A 14,070-nucleotide genomic window follows, 5' to 3' on the forward strand; every position below is an offset into this window, starting at 1 on the left:
AAAAGTATTTGGATCAAGAAAGCAAAGTTTGCGACTCAAGTACAGTCAAGAAGTATCTGTCCTTTTGAATTTACCACCACATTTAACACATTTGAGGGCTTCAGTCATGCACATTCTTCCTGACTCGATGCTCACCTGAAGCTGAGGTGCAATCCATGGTTAGATGACATCTTCACGGGTTGATTTGTAGTTCCAATGATATAAGGACTGAAACAGCCACACAAAACCTGTTGAATTCACCAATCTTATTTCTTTGGCCAAATGATGTGACTCACCATTTATGATATTTGCAGGTGAGCGCGCCGTTGATGAGCTCGGTAATGGCGGCGCCGTCACTGATGTCGTCGATAATCACGACCAGTGGGAGCTCGCCGCCGCTCTGTCGGTCTATCTTATTGGCTAGATTAGACAGATACAATTGCAGCTCCTGTGGGAGCAAAGAACGGTGAGATGAAGTCCTCTTTCTCGCGTGTGCACTTTGTCCACATTCAACGATGAGCTACCTTTTGCGTCTGCCGGTGCATGTTGAAGGAGACGGCGGTGCCGCGGCCCACGAGGGAGGACTCGCCGTCCACTTCAGGCAAGTCGCTGCGGCTACGCTGCAAGAGGTAGTGGGCCAGACGTTGGGCCAAGTAAGTCTTCCCCGTGCCGCTGGGCCCAGAGAACACCAGACGCCGGTGCTTTAGCAGCAGGCTGATGTAGTGCAGCATCAGAGGCTTGGGAATCAGAGTCTCGAATACCAGCGAGTCTACGCTTTGTTCTTCAAGACCTGAGGGATAAATATAAAATGGGGTAAGCATTTATTGATACCCATAAGGGAATTATGTAAAATGAAACAATTGCAATGGAAAGTGAAGCCATACTGTGCATGTCAAAATACTGTATTACAATAGGAATTGTGTTGTCTCCCTCTAGTGGTAAGTGAAGAATCACAGAATTACATGTTCAAATTGGCCATTATGTTTGAGAGGATTAACGAACAAAATGGAACTTGCCTTCGGAAAAGTATATTCCAAAGTATTAATGAATCCATATGATTTTTTTGCTCCAAAATTGACGGAGTGAAATAATTTGTTGTTGAGATGCACCTTGGTTCTTCCTTGGCCCGAGGCTCGCCCACTAGATGAATTTGGTGCCCACTTAAATCTTTTCCACTTTGGCGACTGTAATAATGGTCTACATTTGAACTAACCTTTCAAGGTAACAAAGATGCGGGGCGGACTGCCGCTGAGACATCGATAAGGCGACGTGTGAGGTTTGTTTCCTCCTATCACCCTCAGCGCCCCCTGGGTCAGCTCATACATGTGTAGCGAATCACAGTTCAGACCCAAGCTGGCTGTGGGGTCCACTTGAGTTAGGTACTCCTAAGCAAGAAAGACCCAAAATGAGCACGGTGAACATTCATCGAATCCCACAACCTGCATGGACTTACTCTGAATGTCTTGGCTATCATGGAGTCGAGATAGGCCCATTCGGTCCTCTCGCCAATCATCACTGATCCCAGGTAATGTTCCTGCTGCTGTTTATGCTCCTACGGAAAGACAGGTGGTGAAAATTTGCAACTATTTTTGTGCCTGCAAGAGGTGGAAGTGAAGCCAAGGATTTACCTCAGCTGGATCCGTGAAGCGAACCAGAACCTGTGCACACACCTCCTCCAGCAGAGAAGGTTTACCCAACATGGTGCCTGGAGACAGAGGAAGAAAACAAACACAGCACTTGTGAATGTAACTTTTTGGCCACAGCAACAGGTGCACTTGACCAATCCTATAAGATACAATGCAAGAGATGTATCAAAGCATGCATTTACAAAGACAACAATGCCCGACTCCATCAAAATCCAAAATTTCATGAGAAAATGACAAAGAGGAAACATTTAATCGAGTAAAGGCCGCTCCAAATAGGTCACTTATGTGTGGTTTGTCACTTGCCTGGACCTTTACAATCATTCAAACTGAGGCTGAAGGACTTGGTGAGGGACATGGGCTGCCGCAGCGAAGTTCCCAAGAAAGAGGCCAACCCCGAAGGCTGTGAGGTGGATGAGGTGGGACCACAGCCCAAAGAATGGACCTGACTGCCGATTTTCAGATGATCATTCTCTACTTTCAGACTCTCCACAGTCGACTGGAATACAAACAAGATTGAAATAAAAGCAGGGAAAAAAAGTTCTTCTTTCCCGGTCAAGCGAACCTCCATGCTGTCCATGGCGTCTCTGAGTTGCTCCAGCTGATGAGCAGAATTTAAAGCCTCCAGTCGGATGTCTGTTAGCTCTCTCTCTTTCTCCCAGAGTTCTGAGCGCAGCTCCGACACTGCCCTCTCGTCACATTCTTCCTCCTCTGTTGTCCCCATGATCCTGGAAGGAATGCCACACACTCGTCAGGGACCAAAAAAAAAATCGAAGTGGTCCCGGCAATCTCAAGCTGATATTTCAACTCTTACTTGGAGGAGATGTCAGATGTAGAGGTTTTGAGGGACGTCGAGATGATCTCCCCTGCATCCGCTCCTTCGTGCAGCATCTTCGGTGAATTTGGAGCAGAAGAGTCAGGAGTGACAATTTCTTCAATGTCCGAGCAGGTTTTGGGGCCTTTCTTGATGCTGAAGGCCTTGTTGAAAGAGCTTCTCAGCTAGCGAGAAAGAGCACCACGCAGAGACAGTCAAACAAAGAAACTGATGCATGTTTGATTTTACTACTGAGGAATTCAAAGGAAAAATTAATGGCACACCAGCAAGGCAGCTCGAGTCAAAGAATCAATTACACAGCTTCTTTAAAAACTGCTTGAAAGTCTGCTTGAGTTACCTCTGTCCATCTGAAATCTCTACACAACCCCAAAATTCAATTTCACTTGCCGTTTATTATGCATTATATTCATGCTATTCCCTCAAGGGCAAATTCAACTCGCACTCTGCTGTATGTTTGTGTTGGAGGCCACACAGTCTAATACATCACACGTGTGAAGGTATGTACGGAGCGATGTCAGGGTGAAACATCCACACCGGCAGTCTCTTGGGCTGGGGAGTGGGGTTGGCGCCTTTCTCGGGGGCGCCTCAGCAGTCGGCAAGTAGTCCGGAAACCGACAAGCATCTCTCCAACAATTACATGCCATTTTAAATCTTTTTCTTAATATTTCTCATCCCATCGTGACACAGCAGTTTCAAAGCCCAAATCCTTACACTGACTCAATATGCACATTTGATGAATATATATTAAGTGTAATAATGGCAGCCATTAACAGAGAGGCAGGTCAAAGTTAAGAGGGCTCTTATGGGTAGTGGTTAAGAATAAATAAATACGGTAAATAAATAAATCAACTGAAAATCAAATTAAATGAATCCTTAAGCAGAAGATGATATTTTGAATAGAAAAGCAGAGATACTTTTGGATACTTTAGTCTGACATGCACCACGAGAGATTGTGGATGGACACAATACAATCATCTCCGGCATATTCGTGGCTCACTAGTCATAAATTTATTTATTCATGTTTTTCGTGTGAAGCCTATCCACAGCGATAACCTGAAAAACTCACCTATTCACATTTTTGTGCTCTTTCTATCATTTCTAAAGATGCCAAAAGATGCCAGCAACGTCGCGTCAAAACAGGAAAGGAGTCATGTGTCGAGGAAGTCATGCATCTCAACTGAGAGACGAGCTACGGATATTGGGGAGGAGCCAAGTTTAGCCTGGGTTATTAATGGAAGTTACCAATAGTCTTCACTGCATGTGCAATTTCGCAGAATTTTTAGTGGCGTAAAATGAAAGGAAACAGGAAACTGTTTGGGTTAAGGTTTTGGTGTATGAACAGTTTAAGTTGTTCCCATAAGCAATTCTAAACCCTTTTTTTTTTCAATGTTCGGAGCAAGACTCAAACAGCGGGGGATTACTGTCAATACACTTCCCTTAAAAACCTTAAATAAACCAAAAAGAACGACATAAACTGGTCCAACTTCATCAAGCCGAGCAACGAGAAACAGCGAGAAGCTGTGTACTTTCTTACCCAGCTCTTTTTCTTCTTCTTCTTGGCCTCTTGGTCCTTCAAGCTCCCTGCACTTGACATACTGGTCAGACTGTTGAGGCTGGAGATGCTTTCACACGAGTTCTGCCGACGAATACGCAACTCTAAGGAAAACAAGGGGAAACGCTGTCATCATCAGGCAGGTGTTCAAAATGGCAGAGGAAGTCATCACTAGGTTGATTTCTCCACCTTTATCGTTATCTGGGTGGTTTAAGGCTCCGTGTATGACGGCCTGCGCTTCATCATTTTTGGCCTTCAGAGCTTCGATGGTCTCACGCAACTCCATCAATTCAGTGTCCTGCACAGAAAAAAAAAGGATTTCTGTCGAGGAGGAGGAATGTCTGGTGTTTTTATTGTAGAAAAAAAAACAAACACAGTGTGAAGCGAGGCTTGATCCTGAAAACGTGACTACTTCAAAGCGACAAAAAGTCAAGCCCCATACAGTGCTGCTTATTGTGTGCTTATGTGCACACTAAACCTGCATCTGACCCATCTCCTCAAGGTTAAAGAGACCGTACCCCTGACGAGGCTGCACAGGTCATCGCGCTGGCACCAAAAACAAAAGCTCGTTCTGGAGCAGTCTAGACGGGCCTTTTCAGCGGAAGCAGCAAGGCATGAAACGGCGCGAGAGACTCCTCACATTTAAACACACAGTGGACAAGCCCCTCCAGCTCGGATCGCTTCATTCACACTTTGTGCGATAGGAGGGTAGAACAATGTCGGAATGTGATGTGCACACGCAAACTGATCGAGGCTTGACTGAGCTTTTTATTTCACTGATCCCCTTCTCGGGCTACGCTGATCCCAAGTCAGAGTGCAGCCGCGGCGAGGGCCTCAAAGGCGCATTCCTCCTTGCCGCGGGCTGTCATTAAAGTCACCTCGCTGCACGACGGCAAAGACGCTGAGTGCGGAGAACACCGGCTCCGTGATGAAATGCAGCTGGGATTCAAGCTTGTGTGTGTTCAAGTGTTGTGTGAGTACCTTCTGATCGTGACTTAATGACAGGCTCTGCAGTCGGGTTGTCATCAGGGCAAGACTTTGCTCAAAGGCGGCCACCAGATTGGCCTGTTTAAAAAAAAACAAAAAAAAAAACAAGAATCACCATCCTAATCAGAATACTGCCATCGAGAATTTTCATCTATGACACACTGTAGCGGTTTTGCAAAACACTAAAACCGTCAACCATCACGCCCTCCCTCACGACTAAACAAGGTCATTGTTTCTCATGGCGGCACTATCATGATGCCTGGCTTGGGCATCGACTGATGTGACAGTGTTTTGTCCTACAATGGTCATGATCTTATTATGTGATGTACTTGGATCACAGTGGATTCATCACAGAGTTATAGCCATTATTTTCAATTCATTAATAGACTAAAGAGATAAAAAAAACAAAAAGGTTGTTTTATGGCTAATGCACTCGAGTCAGAAATACTGTACTGACCTACAACACCAAAATGTATTTGGTGGGTGAACTCAAAACTCCAAGGCAACAAACCTCGATAAATTACAGTATTTAAGCTGAGCAATCCAACAAAAAGCAACAGCTTGCTTGTTTAGTTGTGCTGACTAACAGCGTTGCCATAAATGTATATTTTAAAGTTGTTCCAATTAGAATAACTCTTGTAGCGCCCCAAAAATACAAGTTGTTTTTTTACAGTGTAAATACTAAACTCAGGTGGCTATGAAATCTCTTGAAAATGTGTAGATACACGGTAGACTTAATTTCACTATTCAAATGGAGTCGGATTCATCTTGAGGGTCACTTGCGTTGGCTGACAGCTGAGTGGTCAAGTTTGACACCTTCTCTTGGGAAGACTCCAGTTCTCTCCTCAGCTTCCGGATTTGCTGAAGAGAAAACAGGTTACAAATACAATTAACAATTTAACTAAATAATTAATGAACAAATGAACAAACACAATTAACACAAACAGAATTTCAATGAGAAGGGTGTTTGGAATGAGTGACAGATTTCTTAAGGGAAGGAAGGTGACAGAGCAGCGGAAACACCACGCACCTCTCCCTGTATCCTTTCCTCTGCCTTTGGATGCAGTGGGAAGAAAAGTTGAGATGTTAGACAAAGAAGGGACATCCGTGAGGGAAGAAAGTGAGGACAGGGGCAGCAAGAAGAAGAAGAAGAAAAAGAAGAAGACTAATATGTAGCTACCTGTGACTGAATGGCATTCCCACTCACCGACGAGTAGCTAGACGAGGCGTTGGATGCCAAGGAGATCACGGATCCATGAACTGAACGCACAAAAGCAAGACGATTGGAGAGAGTGTGAGATAAAATGCGCTATAACCTTTACAAACAGTGATCATTTCTGGTATGTGCAATATGTGTGGCTGCCTTTGGGCAATTTGCCCCCCCCCCCCCTCCCTCGCAGTCACCCAGAGATGATGGGTGGTGGACACCCAAGGGGGGTGGGTCTTGCACCAGGAACTATTGAAACTTGAGCTCTCACTGGCTGTCAAGTTTACTCGTCAGCTTCTTGTTAGAGAACAGTAGTGCAAAAACATCGAAACATGCACATTCACTTTTTATTTTCATTTAATTTTTTTAAAGAAAAGGTCAAACGTAACCTTACAACGTATTTTCGTTTTGTGCTGACACCCCCCACCCCCAAAAACTGAATTTCCCCAATTTTTTGGTAAGTGTTTTACACAAAGATATCATTCTGTTGTCTTACTTTCATCATTCAGCTCCTTATCCCTGAAGGATCCGGAGCGAACCATTGCTAAACTGCGGGGGCGTTCAGCCAGCGATAACGTGCTTCCAAGCGGAGACGCCCCGTACAGCTCAGTGGACGTGTCTTGTGTGGGGATGCTGTTGGATCGAGTCATCCTTGGAGGTCCACCAAGCGGGCCTGGCGCTGGCAAGGTGCAAGTAGGAAGATGGTCACATCCAAATGCAACAATGGCAATGCTTGACAGTATATGCGCTCTCAGTGAGTTTTTATGTTGAGAGGTATTAATGAAATAACTTGACATTGTGGTTTCATAGTTGACTGTGGAGTACAACTGAATGGGATCATCTTGAGGACTGTTAGCAATATTTTTTTCTACTTGACTAAGTAAATAAGGTAACTAAATGAATTACAATAAAATGACGTCTTGTGACTCTGAAAAAAAAAATGCTTTTTGATTACCATTCTGACAATTTCAATCAAAACCGTGCATTTCTATTGTTACGAAGGCACAGTATTTCATGGAGCTTCTGAGCTCAATCTGGATTGCGCAGGTGGTTGCTGAGTATAAATACAGTATGTCTAAATGAAAGTGACTTGACACACCTGCATTGCTAATGGAGGAGCGGGGCAAGGACATGGGCGCGGACGACACCGTTGGAAGAGTGAGGGAGTCAGTCATGCTCAGAATAGTATGAGAGTGTCTCCTCTCTCCTTTCTCCTTTCCATCAAACTCAACTTGGGAGGCACTGCTGAAACTACAAGGATAGAATACAGAGGTTTTTCAAGGTACACCAACATTTGTGAACTGCAGTCAATACATTTAAAAACATCCTTGGTGGTTTTATTTTGCAAAGAGCACACATGCATGTGTGTGCATGTATTTGCTTACCTTACACCTTTCTTTGGCAGAGTGTTTCTGTCCCTCTGAGAACTGTGGGATCAAACAATGACATTATATTTAAGGGTAGGCTGGCAGTACGGAAGACACGGTCAAGCTAGAAGTCAGTTGGATTTAACTAGTAACTATGACTACACCGGGAAAGCGACAACATTAAAACCAGATGATTTAGGGTCATTCCATGTCAAATCACTCATGTGGATGGTCCCCCCAACACACACATTTCTACAATGATTCAAAGGGCGGTGTAATATTTCACAATGAAATCCGATGACGTGCAGCACATACGTCCGCAGAGCGCCAAATCTGTCTTCCTATGCCTCGATTAAATCCACTTCAATCACGTTAGACCACCAGCACTGCAAAATAAACCTGCTTTTGAGAAGTTGAAAATCGAGTGTACTTTTTGCAAGTCAATTTGCAGATGCGAGGCAGCAACGACCAGAGAAAATTACAAAATTTCGCTAGATTAGTCCATTGCCCAGGCACAAAAACGACAAAGTGCCTATTTTTACGCTGACCGCATACTACTTTCTGTTCCCAAATTGTGTGATGACTGAGGGGCGAGGTAATTCCATGCCCCAAAACGCCCAAAGGCACTAAACTAGACTTGCGCTGGCACGAAAATGAAGCTACGGCAGTTGTTGGTGCAGTTTGCTGCTGGCTCGATTTGCGAGCGTCTCCTGTATTGTATCCAGGTCGTTAGTAATTCACTTGAGTCCTTGCATGCTTTTGAAGACCGCTTTAATCACTAACAAACAAAACAACTAATAATAAACATACAGTCAGACACGGTAAGACCACCATGTGTTTCTGCAGCTCAACACTGTCTACCTCAGGGGTGTCCAAACTTTTTGCCAAGGGGGCCAGATTTTATGTGGTAAAATGTCGGGGGGCCGACCTTGGCTGACATTCTTTACATTGAAAAACAATATTGTTCAACAAATTTTACTAAGCCAGTCTGTTTCACATTTCCATTTTTATTTTAATTTCAACAATCTTAAGAATTTCTTTTGGTTCATTTGAAACAGGTATATCACATGCAACTGCTTATTCACTTGACTTTTTCTTAAACAGAAGTCTCCTGAGTGCAAATTGATTGATTTGAAACATAAAATGTATCACCATGACTTTTCAATAGTCACAAAACCTTTGACTCGAACAACAGGGAAATGAACAAGCAATACACATATCCACAACTGCAAGGATCATTTGAAATATGACATATCAGTCAATATAAACACGGAGTGATGTCTTGTTAACTCGTGAGTGATGCCCTCTAGTGTCTAAATGCTATTACTCATTTAGTGAATGCTATTACTCATTTAGCCACTAGAGGGAAGCAGTACTCTATGAAACATCACTCACCAGTCTACGAGACCTCAGTCAATGCAACACGTGTTCCATTGCGCCCAACCTGCGGGCCAGACGGCACTGATTTTATGACAGGGGCCGAGGGCCGGATGAAATTCGACCGCGGGCCGGATTTGGCCCGCGGGCCGGACTTTGGACATGTCTGGTCTACCTGATCCTTTTCTCCCACAGTGCGCAAGATGAAATCTCTTTATTGTACACTATATGTGATTACCGAAAGGCAGGATATGGATGACATGTCAAACATAAACAGTGATATCACTCCTATCTCTTGACACTACCAAAATAGGGCACTGAATCCCTAATTTTGAATCAATTGGAGTAGGGCTTTGGGAGCTAACGCTCACCAAATTTTTACATTTTTAAGAAAAAAGGGGCGCAGCCTCCATGGTTTGAACACTTAGATCTCAGGAACAATGGGGTTAACCCAGGGGTGGGCAACCATTTTTTGCATAGGGCCACATGAGAACCAGAAAATATTATGGAGGGCCGGATCAAAAGGGTAAACTAAATTTGACATAATATTAATTGGATTTCTTTATTTAAAAAGCAGTATTTCGCATTTTTTGGCACGTTTTTCAGACTTTAAGAGTACATTATTCCGTCGTATCGAACGGGATTTGCTTGACTTGGCGCTACTGCGGGTTTCCGTATCGTCTCCCTCTTCCTCCCCATGCTCTGCAACTTCAAGTAACTATGCCACCTGGCGTTGAAATGCCTGCCATTACAAGTCCAAATGAAATGAATGCAGTCGTTGACATCAAACCTTAATTGTATACCAACCTTCGGCGGGCCGGATTAAAAAGACAAACGGGCCGGATTTGACCCGCGGGCCGTAGTTTGCCCACCTCTGGGTTAACCTTCACGTAACAGATTGTTGTGCCATCCATATCAACAGCTACAGCATGTGTGATTAAAATTAAAAGCTGCCTGGTTAAAATCTTCTGATATTTTCCGGAGGTAAATTGACATGGAATGCCCCTTTTGCGGTCGTCATGAACCACCTTTGATGACAAACCAGCACATCTCGATTTAATATTCTTTGTTCATATTAATTCATTCAGTACCAGCCAATTCCAGACCAAATCTGAAAAGACGTTTAAAAACGTCTTTGGGAGCGAATGAGTACAGGTAATCTCTTGAACACATTACGGAACAGAATAATTATGGTAATGAATACACAGACGACATTATGCATGGTGCCTTCATTTAGTTCGTTTAGTCTCACCTTTCTGTCTCTGTCAGAACTTTACTTCCAGAGCTCCAGCCAGCAGGAGGGCCTCTGTCCTCGTGACGACTGTTGTCTCTGGACTCACTTGTGTTGTAGGACCTCACCGACTTTTCCCGGCCCCTCTGCTGCAGCTCTGAAGCTACGCTCATCTGCAAAGGCAGGGACTCCATGCTGCGATGCAGACCAGACATGCGAGGGTAGAACAAGGGGGAGGTGCTCCTGGCGCTCGCCTCCACCCCGAGAGAAGTAACTTGCCGAGGCCCCAAGCCGATCCCTGAGCTTGAGAAGCAAGCCGAAGAGTTGACATTGAGCAAAGGGGCGGGGCTGGGGGTAAGGCAGGGGCTTGCGGAACTGGCGAGTTCTTGAAGCTTTGAGTAAGGAGGAATCTTTGGAGGCAGGGAATCCTGAGCCTCAATGACCTCCAGGTTGCTGGAGTTCATCTTGTCGATATGGGAAACTGACGGCGGTTTCGTCAGGCTGCGTGAGCCAGAAAGCCTATACACAGACAACAAAAATAAATGGTCATATTTTCACAGAACTCAATCACAATTTGCTCACAGATTTACTGTACTTATTTGGTGGGAAATAAGAGGCATAGTTGAGTGGACCACAAAGCTTTTCAAAACAGGTGGACAGGATCATTGTACTTTCTGCCATATGGAGGAATATCCTATCTGACACTATAGATTGCTGGCATAGCTAGATGACAATATACACTACATTATGTGTAGGAAATAAATTCAACCGGTCAACAAATCTTGATCAAATGTCGAAATCGGATGCGGGTAAACGTTTTTAATTGAGTTCTTTGTGCCGATTCCGAATTTTCCCTGCTTTTTGTTTAATCTATAGCTCATCACGTTTTCTCAATAGTCAAATAACAATAATATCATCTGTAATATTAGAATAAATTCATTAATATTCATTAATTCAGGGTTATTTTCACCAACATGTAGATTTATTTTTTTTGAAATGTCATAGCTATAAATAACAACAAATGGTAAAATGCGTACTGCACAAGCTTTTTCTAGGTTAAATTTCAAAAACAAATATTAAAAACCATCTCAAAAACTGACGAAAACTGCTAGGAAAAAAAGGAAAATACATTTAGGGACAGAGCCAGCTCGGATTAACCCTTTCATGCACCCTGTTAACCTGATAACATGATAAGTTGTCCCTGAAAGGGTTCAACGTTGCTGTTGACCAGCGTAATTTTTGCCACTGAAATCAAATTGGACCATTTCACAAACACCTTTCAAAGAAGGGTGCTTGGAAATCAGTGGTAGAGAATAAAAAGCACCTCACGCACCGGTGTGTGTTCGATGATGGGAGATCTTTGCACTTGCTACTGGGAGCTCTGAGGCCCTGCAGCCTCCCTCCATTCTCTGCAGCAGTCTGTGCTCGGCTGCCCTTCAGAGAGCCACCTCCACACTCCGAGTCCGACACGACAGCTTTAGCTTTGGCTCGCTCCTTCTCCTTCTCTCTGTCCGTCTGATTGACAGGACTCGGGATCCCCCGACCGCCTGTTTTACTTAGTCCTACTGTTCCAGGAGCCAGTCCCGGCTGCTCTTTGAGCCTCGGGCCCTGGAGGGTCGTGCCAGAGAATTTGGTCATCCCGGAGCCTACGTCCACGCCGCTGCTTGCCGGACGTGCTGAGCTCGGCCTGGTTACAGTCAAGGTACTTGTCTTGGCCGGGCGTGGCAAAGAGCGGTACTGAAGGGACGTCCTAGCATTTGGAGACAAAAATCCACTCGGGTCACTGTTGGAGACATCCAGACTTGTCTTACGTCCACCTGCTGCTGGTTTGACTGGAATACCAGATGTCTTGGGAATGTTGCCACCTGCACTCACAGCAGGTGAACTGGTATTACTTTGGGTGGGCTTTTTGAAACCAAAGTTCCCTCCGGTAGACGGTTTGGCAAGACCTGATGGAGGTTTACGTTGCTCGCAAGAACCAGTCCCATTGCGCTGGTCTTTACCGGCATCAGAAGAAGAGCGCTGTAGACTAGAGTTTTTCACGGCTAATCGAGATTTATCTGTTGGCTTTCCATCTGTCTTCACTGTACCTGGGGGGTGGGGGGGGGGGGGGGGAGAAAGACAAATGCCTGAAAAATGTCTCTCAAGCTGAGATATGACATATGAAGATGTTTTATCTGAACACCTACAAGTCTGTCTACTGATGAAACAAAAGCCCTGCCTGAGCAGACAGACGACGCATAGGCCTGACTCACAGCCAGCTTCAGCTTTGCCTATCGTACACTTACTCCTCTTTTCCATTCTGATCAACTTAAAAAAAACAAAACACGTTTTCTCTTGCTTTCCTGTCATGTGAATGTGTGTCTGTGTGTGTGTCACAGCTGCGGTCATCTGGATGTGGAAAACTGCTGTTCACATTAGCAAAGCGTGTCTGCGGCCACCAAAGTCCATGGAACACTGTGAAACGAAACCACTTTGTTGTTGACACGAAAGCTGAAGGCAAGTTATGTACTCTGCACACGATTCAGCCCCACGTGTGTCCCCATTGGCAAATTAGTGAGACGAACATGAAAGTGATTATGGGGAAAATATGTTTCGGGGTCAGTGACAGAACTACACACTCGCAAGCATTGGCCACACTAGTGAACACTCACAATAGTCATGCTTTTAATTTTGTATGCAATGGGAGTTGTTATTGAGTTTTATATACAAGACATTAACACACTCAAAGAACTGCTGTTGAATGAGACCCACCGGCGTGCAGCCGTGGGCCATCTGGAGTCACTTAATGGTATTTTAACCCCCACAACACACACACACACATTTCCCAGTTATTGGCGCTCCTAGCAATATGGCTCAGCAGGTTTTTCGATTCTTTTATGAATGTAAAAATTGGCTTTATGTGCTGTAGAGTCACAAATCTAACGTATTGTACGACCACTGGGTTACACTTGCTGTAAGAGTAACGGTTACGGACAGAAGGAGGGAATACATAAAAATTTTGAGATGAATTAAAGCCGGGTTTATTGGCACCAGCGGTGGGCACAGTGCACACAACTTAATAAGAAAACACACTTTTGAAAAAAGATACTATTACATTATTACTTGTAGCAGTCTTTCCTGTGTACCAGGTGTTATACATTGATCTGCTTAACAAGCAGAAATCGCTCAAAAGTAACAGTGACAGTTTGTGCCACACACGAGTTGAATACCTATTAAGGTTGTTAATCTTGGACTTGGTTATTTTAGTTCATTGCCACATGCAAGTCCGTTTATTGGCTTTGTTCTACAAAAACAAATTCATTGCAAAATAAGACATGGACACTAATGAGGACTAATGAGCAGCCAAATAGCGCCCAATCAATTCCACAAAATCATCCAGAATCTTAATACATTTTTCATGTCTTATTCTGAGAACAATGACAACAGGCATTAAAGTCTGTTTAAAATCTGGAATAAATCGGAATTATTCATAATGATCGTGACAGTGCCAGCCATACACTGTACATAATATCTGGTACAAAATTTGCAGATGGTCAGCTCAGTTCATGGTTATTCAATCACAGGAGAGAGAAAGAACTGTTTATATAGCCATTGCTGATGTAGACTGGCACACACCACCATGGCTAATATCCTGTTATATGATTGTGTGTGTGTGTAGGGTGTGCATGCGCGTGCCCTAACGTAACAAACAGCACAAAGATGGCACGCTTGAGAAGGAGCTGCACAATCCCCACCATTGTCCGACTTCTATGCAAACTGAGTGTGTTCATCTTTACAGTAGCATGATGGGTGACACTTTTTACGCTTGGCAATATTTCAAATGTTCCATGCATTTATTTTGGAACAGTTCAATAGCAAGCTCACAAATTAAAGGAAAGGAAATGGGAAG

The 14,070-nt window shown here is 44.1% G+C and overlaps 1 protein-coding gene across 7 annotated transcripts in view; it reads right to left on the reverse strand.

The window, feature by feature from the left end:
• nav1a (neuron navigator 1a) overlaps window positions 1–14,070 on the reverse strand; it is a 77,648-nt gene that overhangs the window by 4,123 nt on the left and 59,455 nt on the right. For 4 of the 7 annotated variants that reach the window (XM_052058642.1, XM_052058640.1, XM_052058636.1 and 1 more), the window contains 20 exons: window positions 11,512–12,268; window positions 10,200–10,697; window positions 7,589–7,630; window positions 7,303–7,454; window positions 6,700–6,882; window positions 6,177–6,256; window positions 6,027–6,050; window positions 5,780–5,857; window positions 4,991–5,074; window positions 4,199–4,307; window positions 3,992–4,113; window positions 2,437–2,621; window positions 2,188–2,350; window positions 1,929–2,121; window positions 1,608–1,684; window positions 1,433–1,531; window positions 1,193–1,364; window positions 504–769; window positions 276–427; window positions 136–207 (listed from right to left, as the gene is read on the reverse strand). In XM_052058642.1, the coding sequence (XP_051914602.1) occupies window positions 136–207; window positions 276–427; window positions 504–769; window positions 1,193–1,364; window positions 1,433–1,531; window positions 1,608–1,684; window positions 1,929–2,121; window positions 2,188–2,350; window positions 2,437–2,621; window positions 3,992–4,113; window positions 4,199–4,307; window positions 4,991–5,074; window positions 5,780–5,857; window positions 6,027–6,050; window positions 6,177–6,256; window positions 6,700–6,882; window positions 7,303–7,454; window positions 7,589–7,630; window positions 10,200–10,697; window positions 11,512–12,268 (3,508 nt within the window). The remainder of the gene's footprint in view (window positions 1–135; window positions 208–275; window positions 428–503; window positions 770–1,192; window positions 1,365–1,432; window positions 1,532–1,607; window positions 1,685–1,928; window positions 2,122–2,187; window positions 2,351–2,436; window positions 2,622–3,991; window positions 4,114–4,198; window positions 4,308–4,990; window positions 5,075–5,779; window positions 5,858–6,026; window positions 6,051–6,176; window positions 6,257–6,699; window positions 6,883–7,302; window positions 7,455–7,588; window positions 7,631–10,199; window positions 10,698–11,511; window positions 12,269–14,070) is intronic. The other 3 variants (XM_052058638.1, XM_052058639.1, XM_052058637.1) reach the window with 3 other exon arrangements.

Source organism: Hippocampus zosterae, chromosome 2 (assembly GCF_025434085.1).
Source record: "Hippocampus zosterae strain Florida chromosome 2, ASM2543408v3, whole genome shotgun sequence".
Taxonomy (NCBI): Eukaryota; Metazoa; Chordata; class Actinopteri; order Syngnathiformes; family Syngnathidae; genus Hippocampus; species Hippocampus zosterae.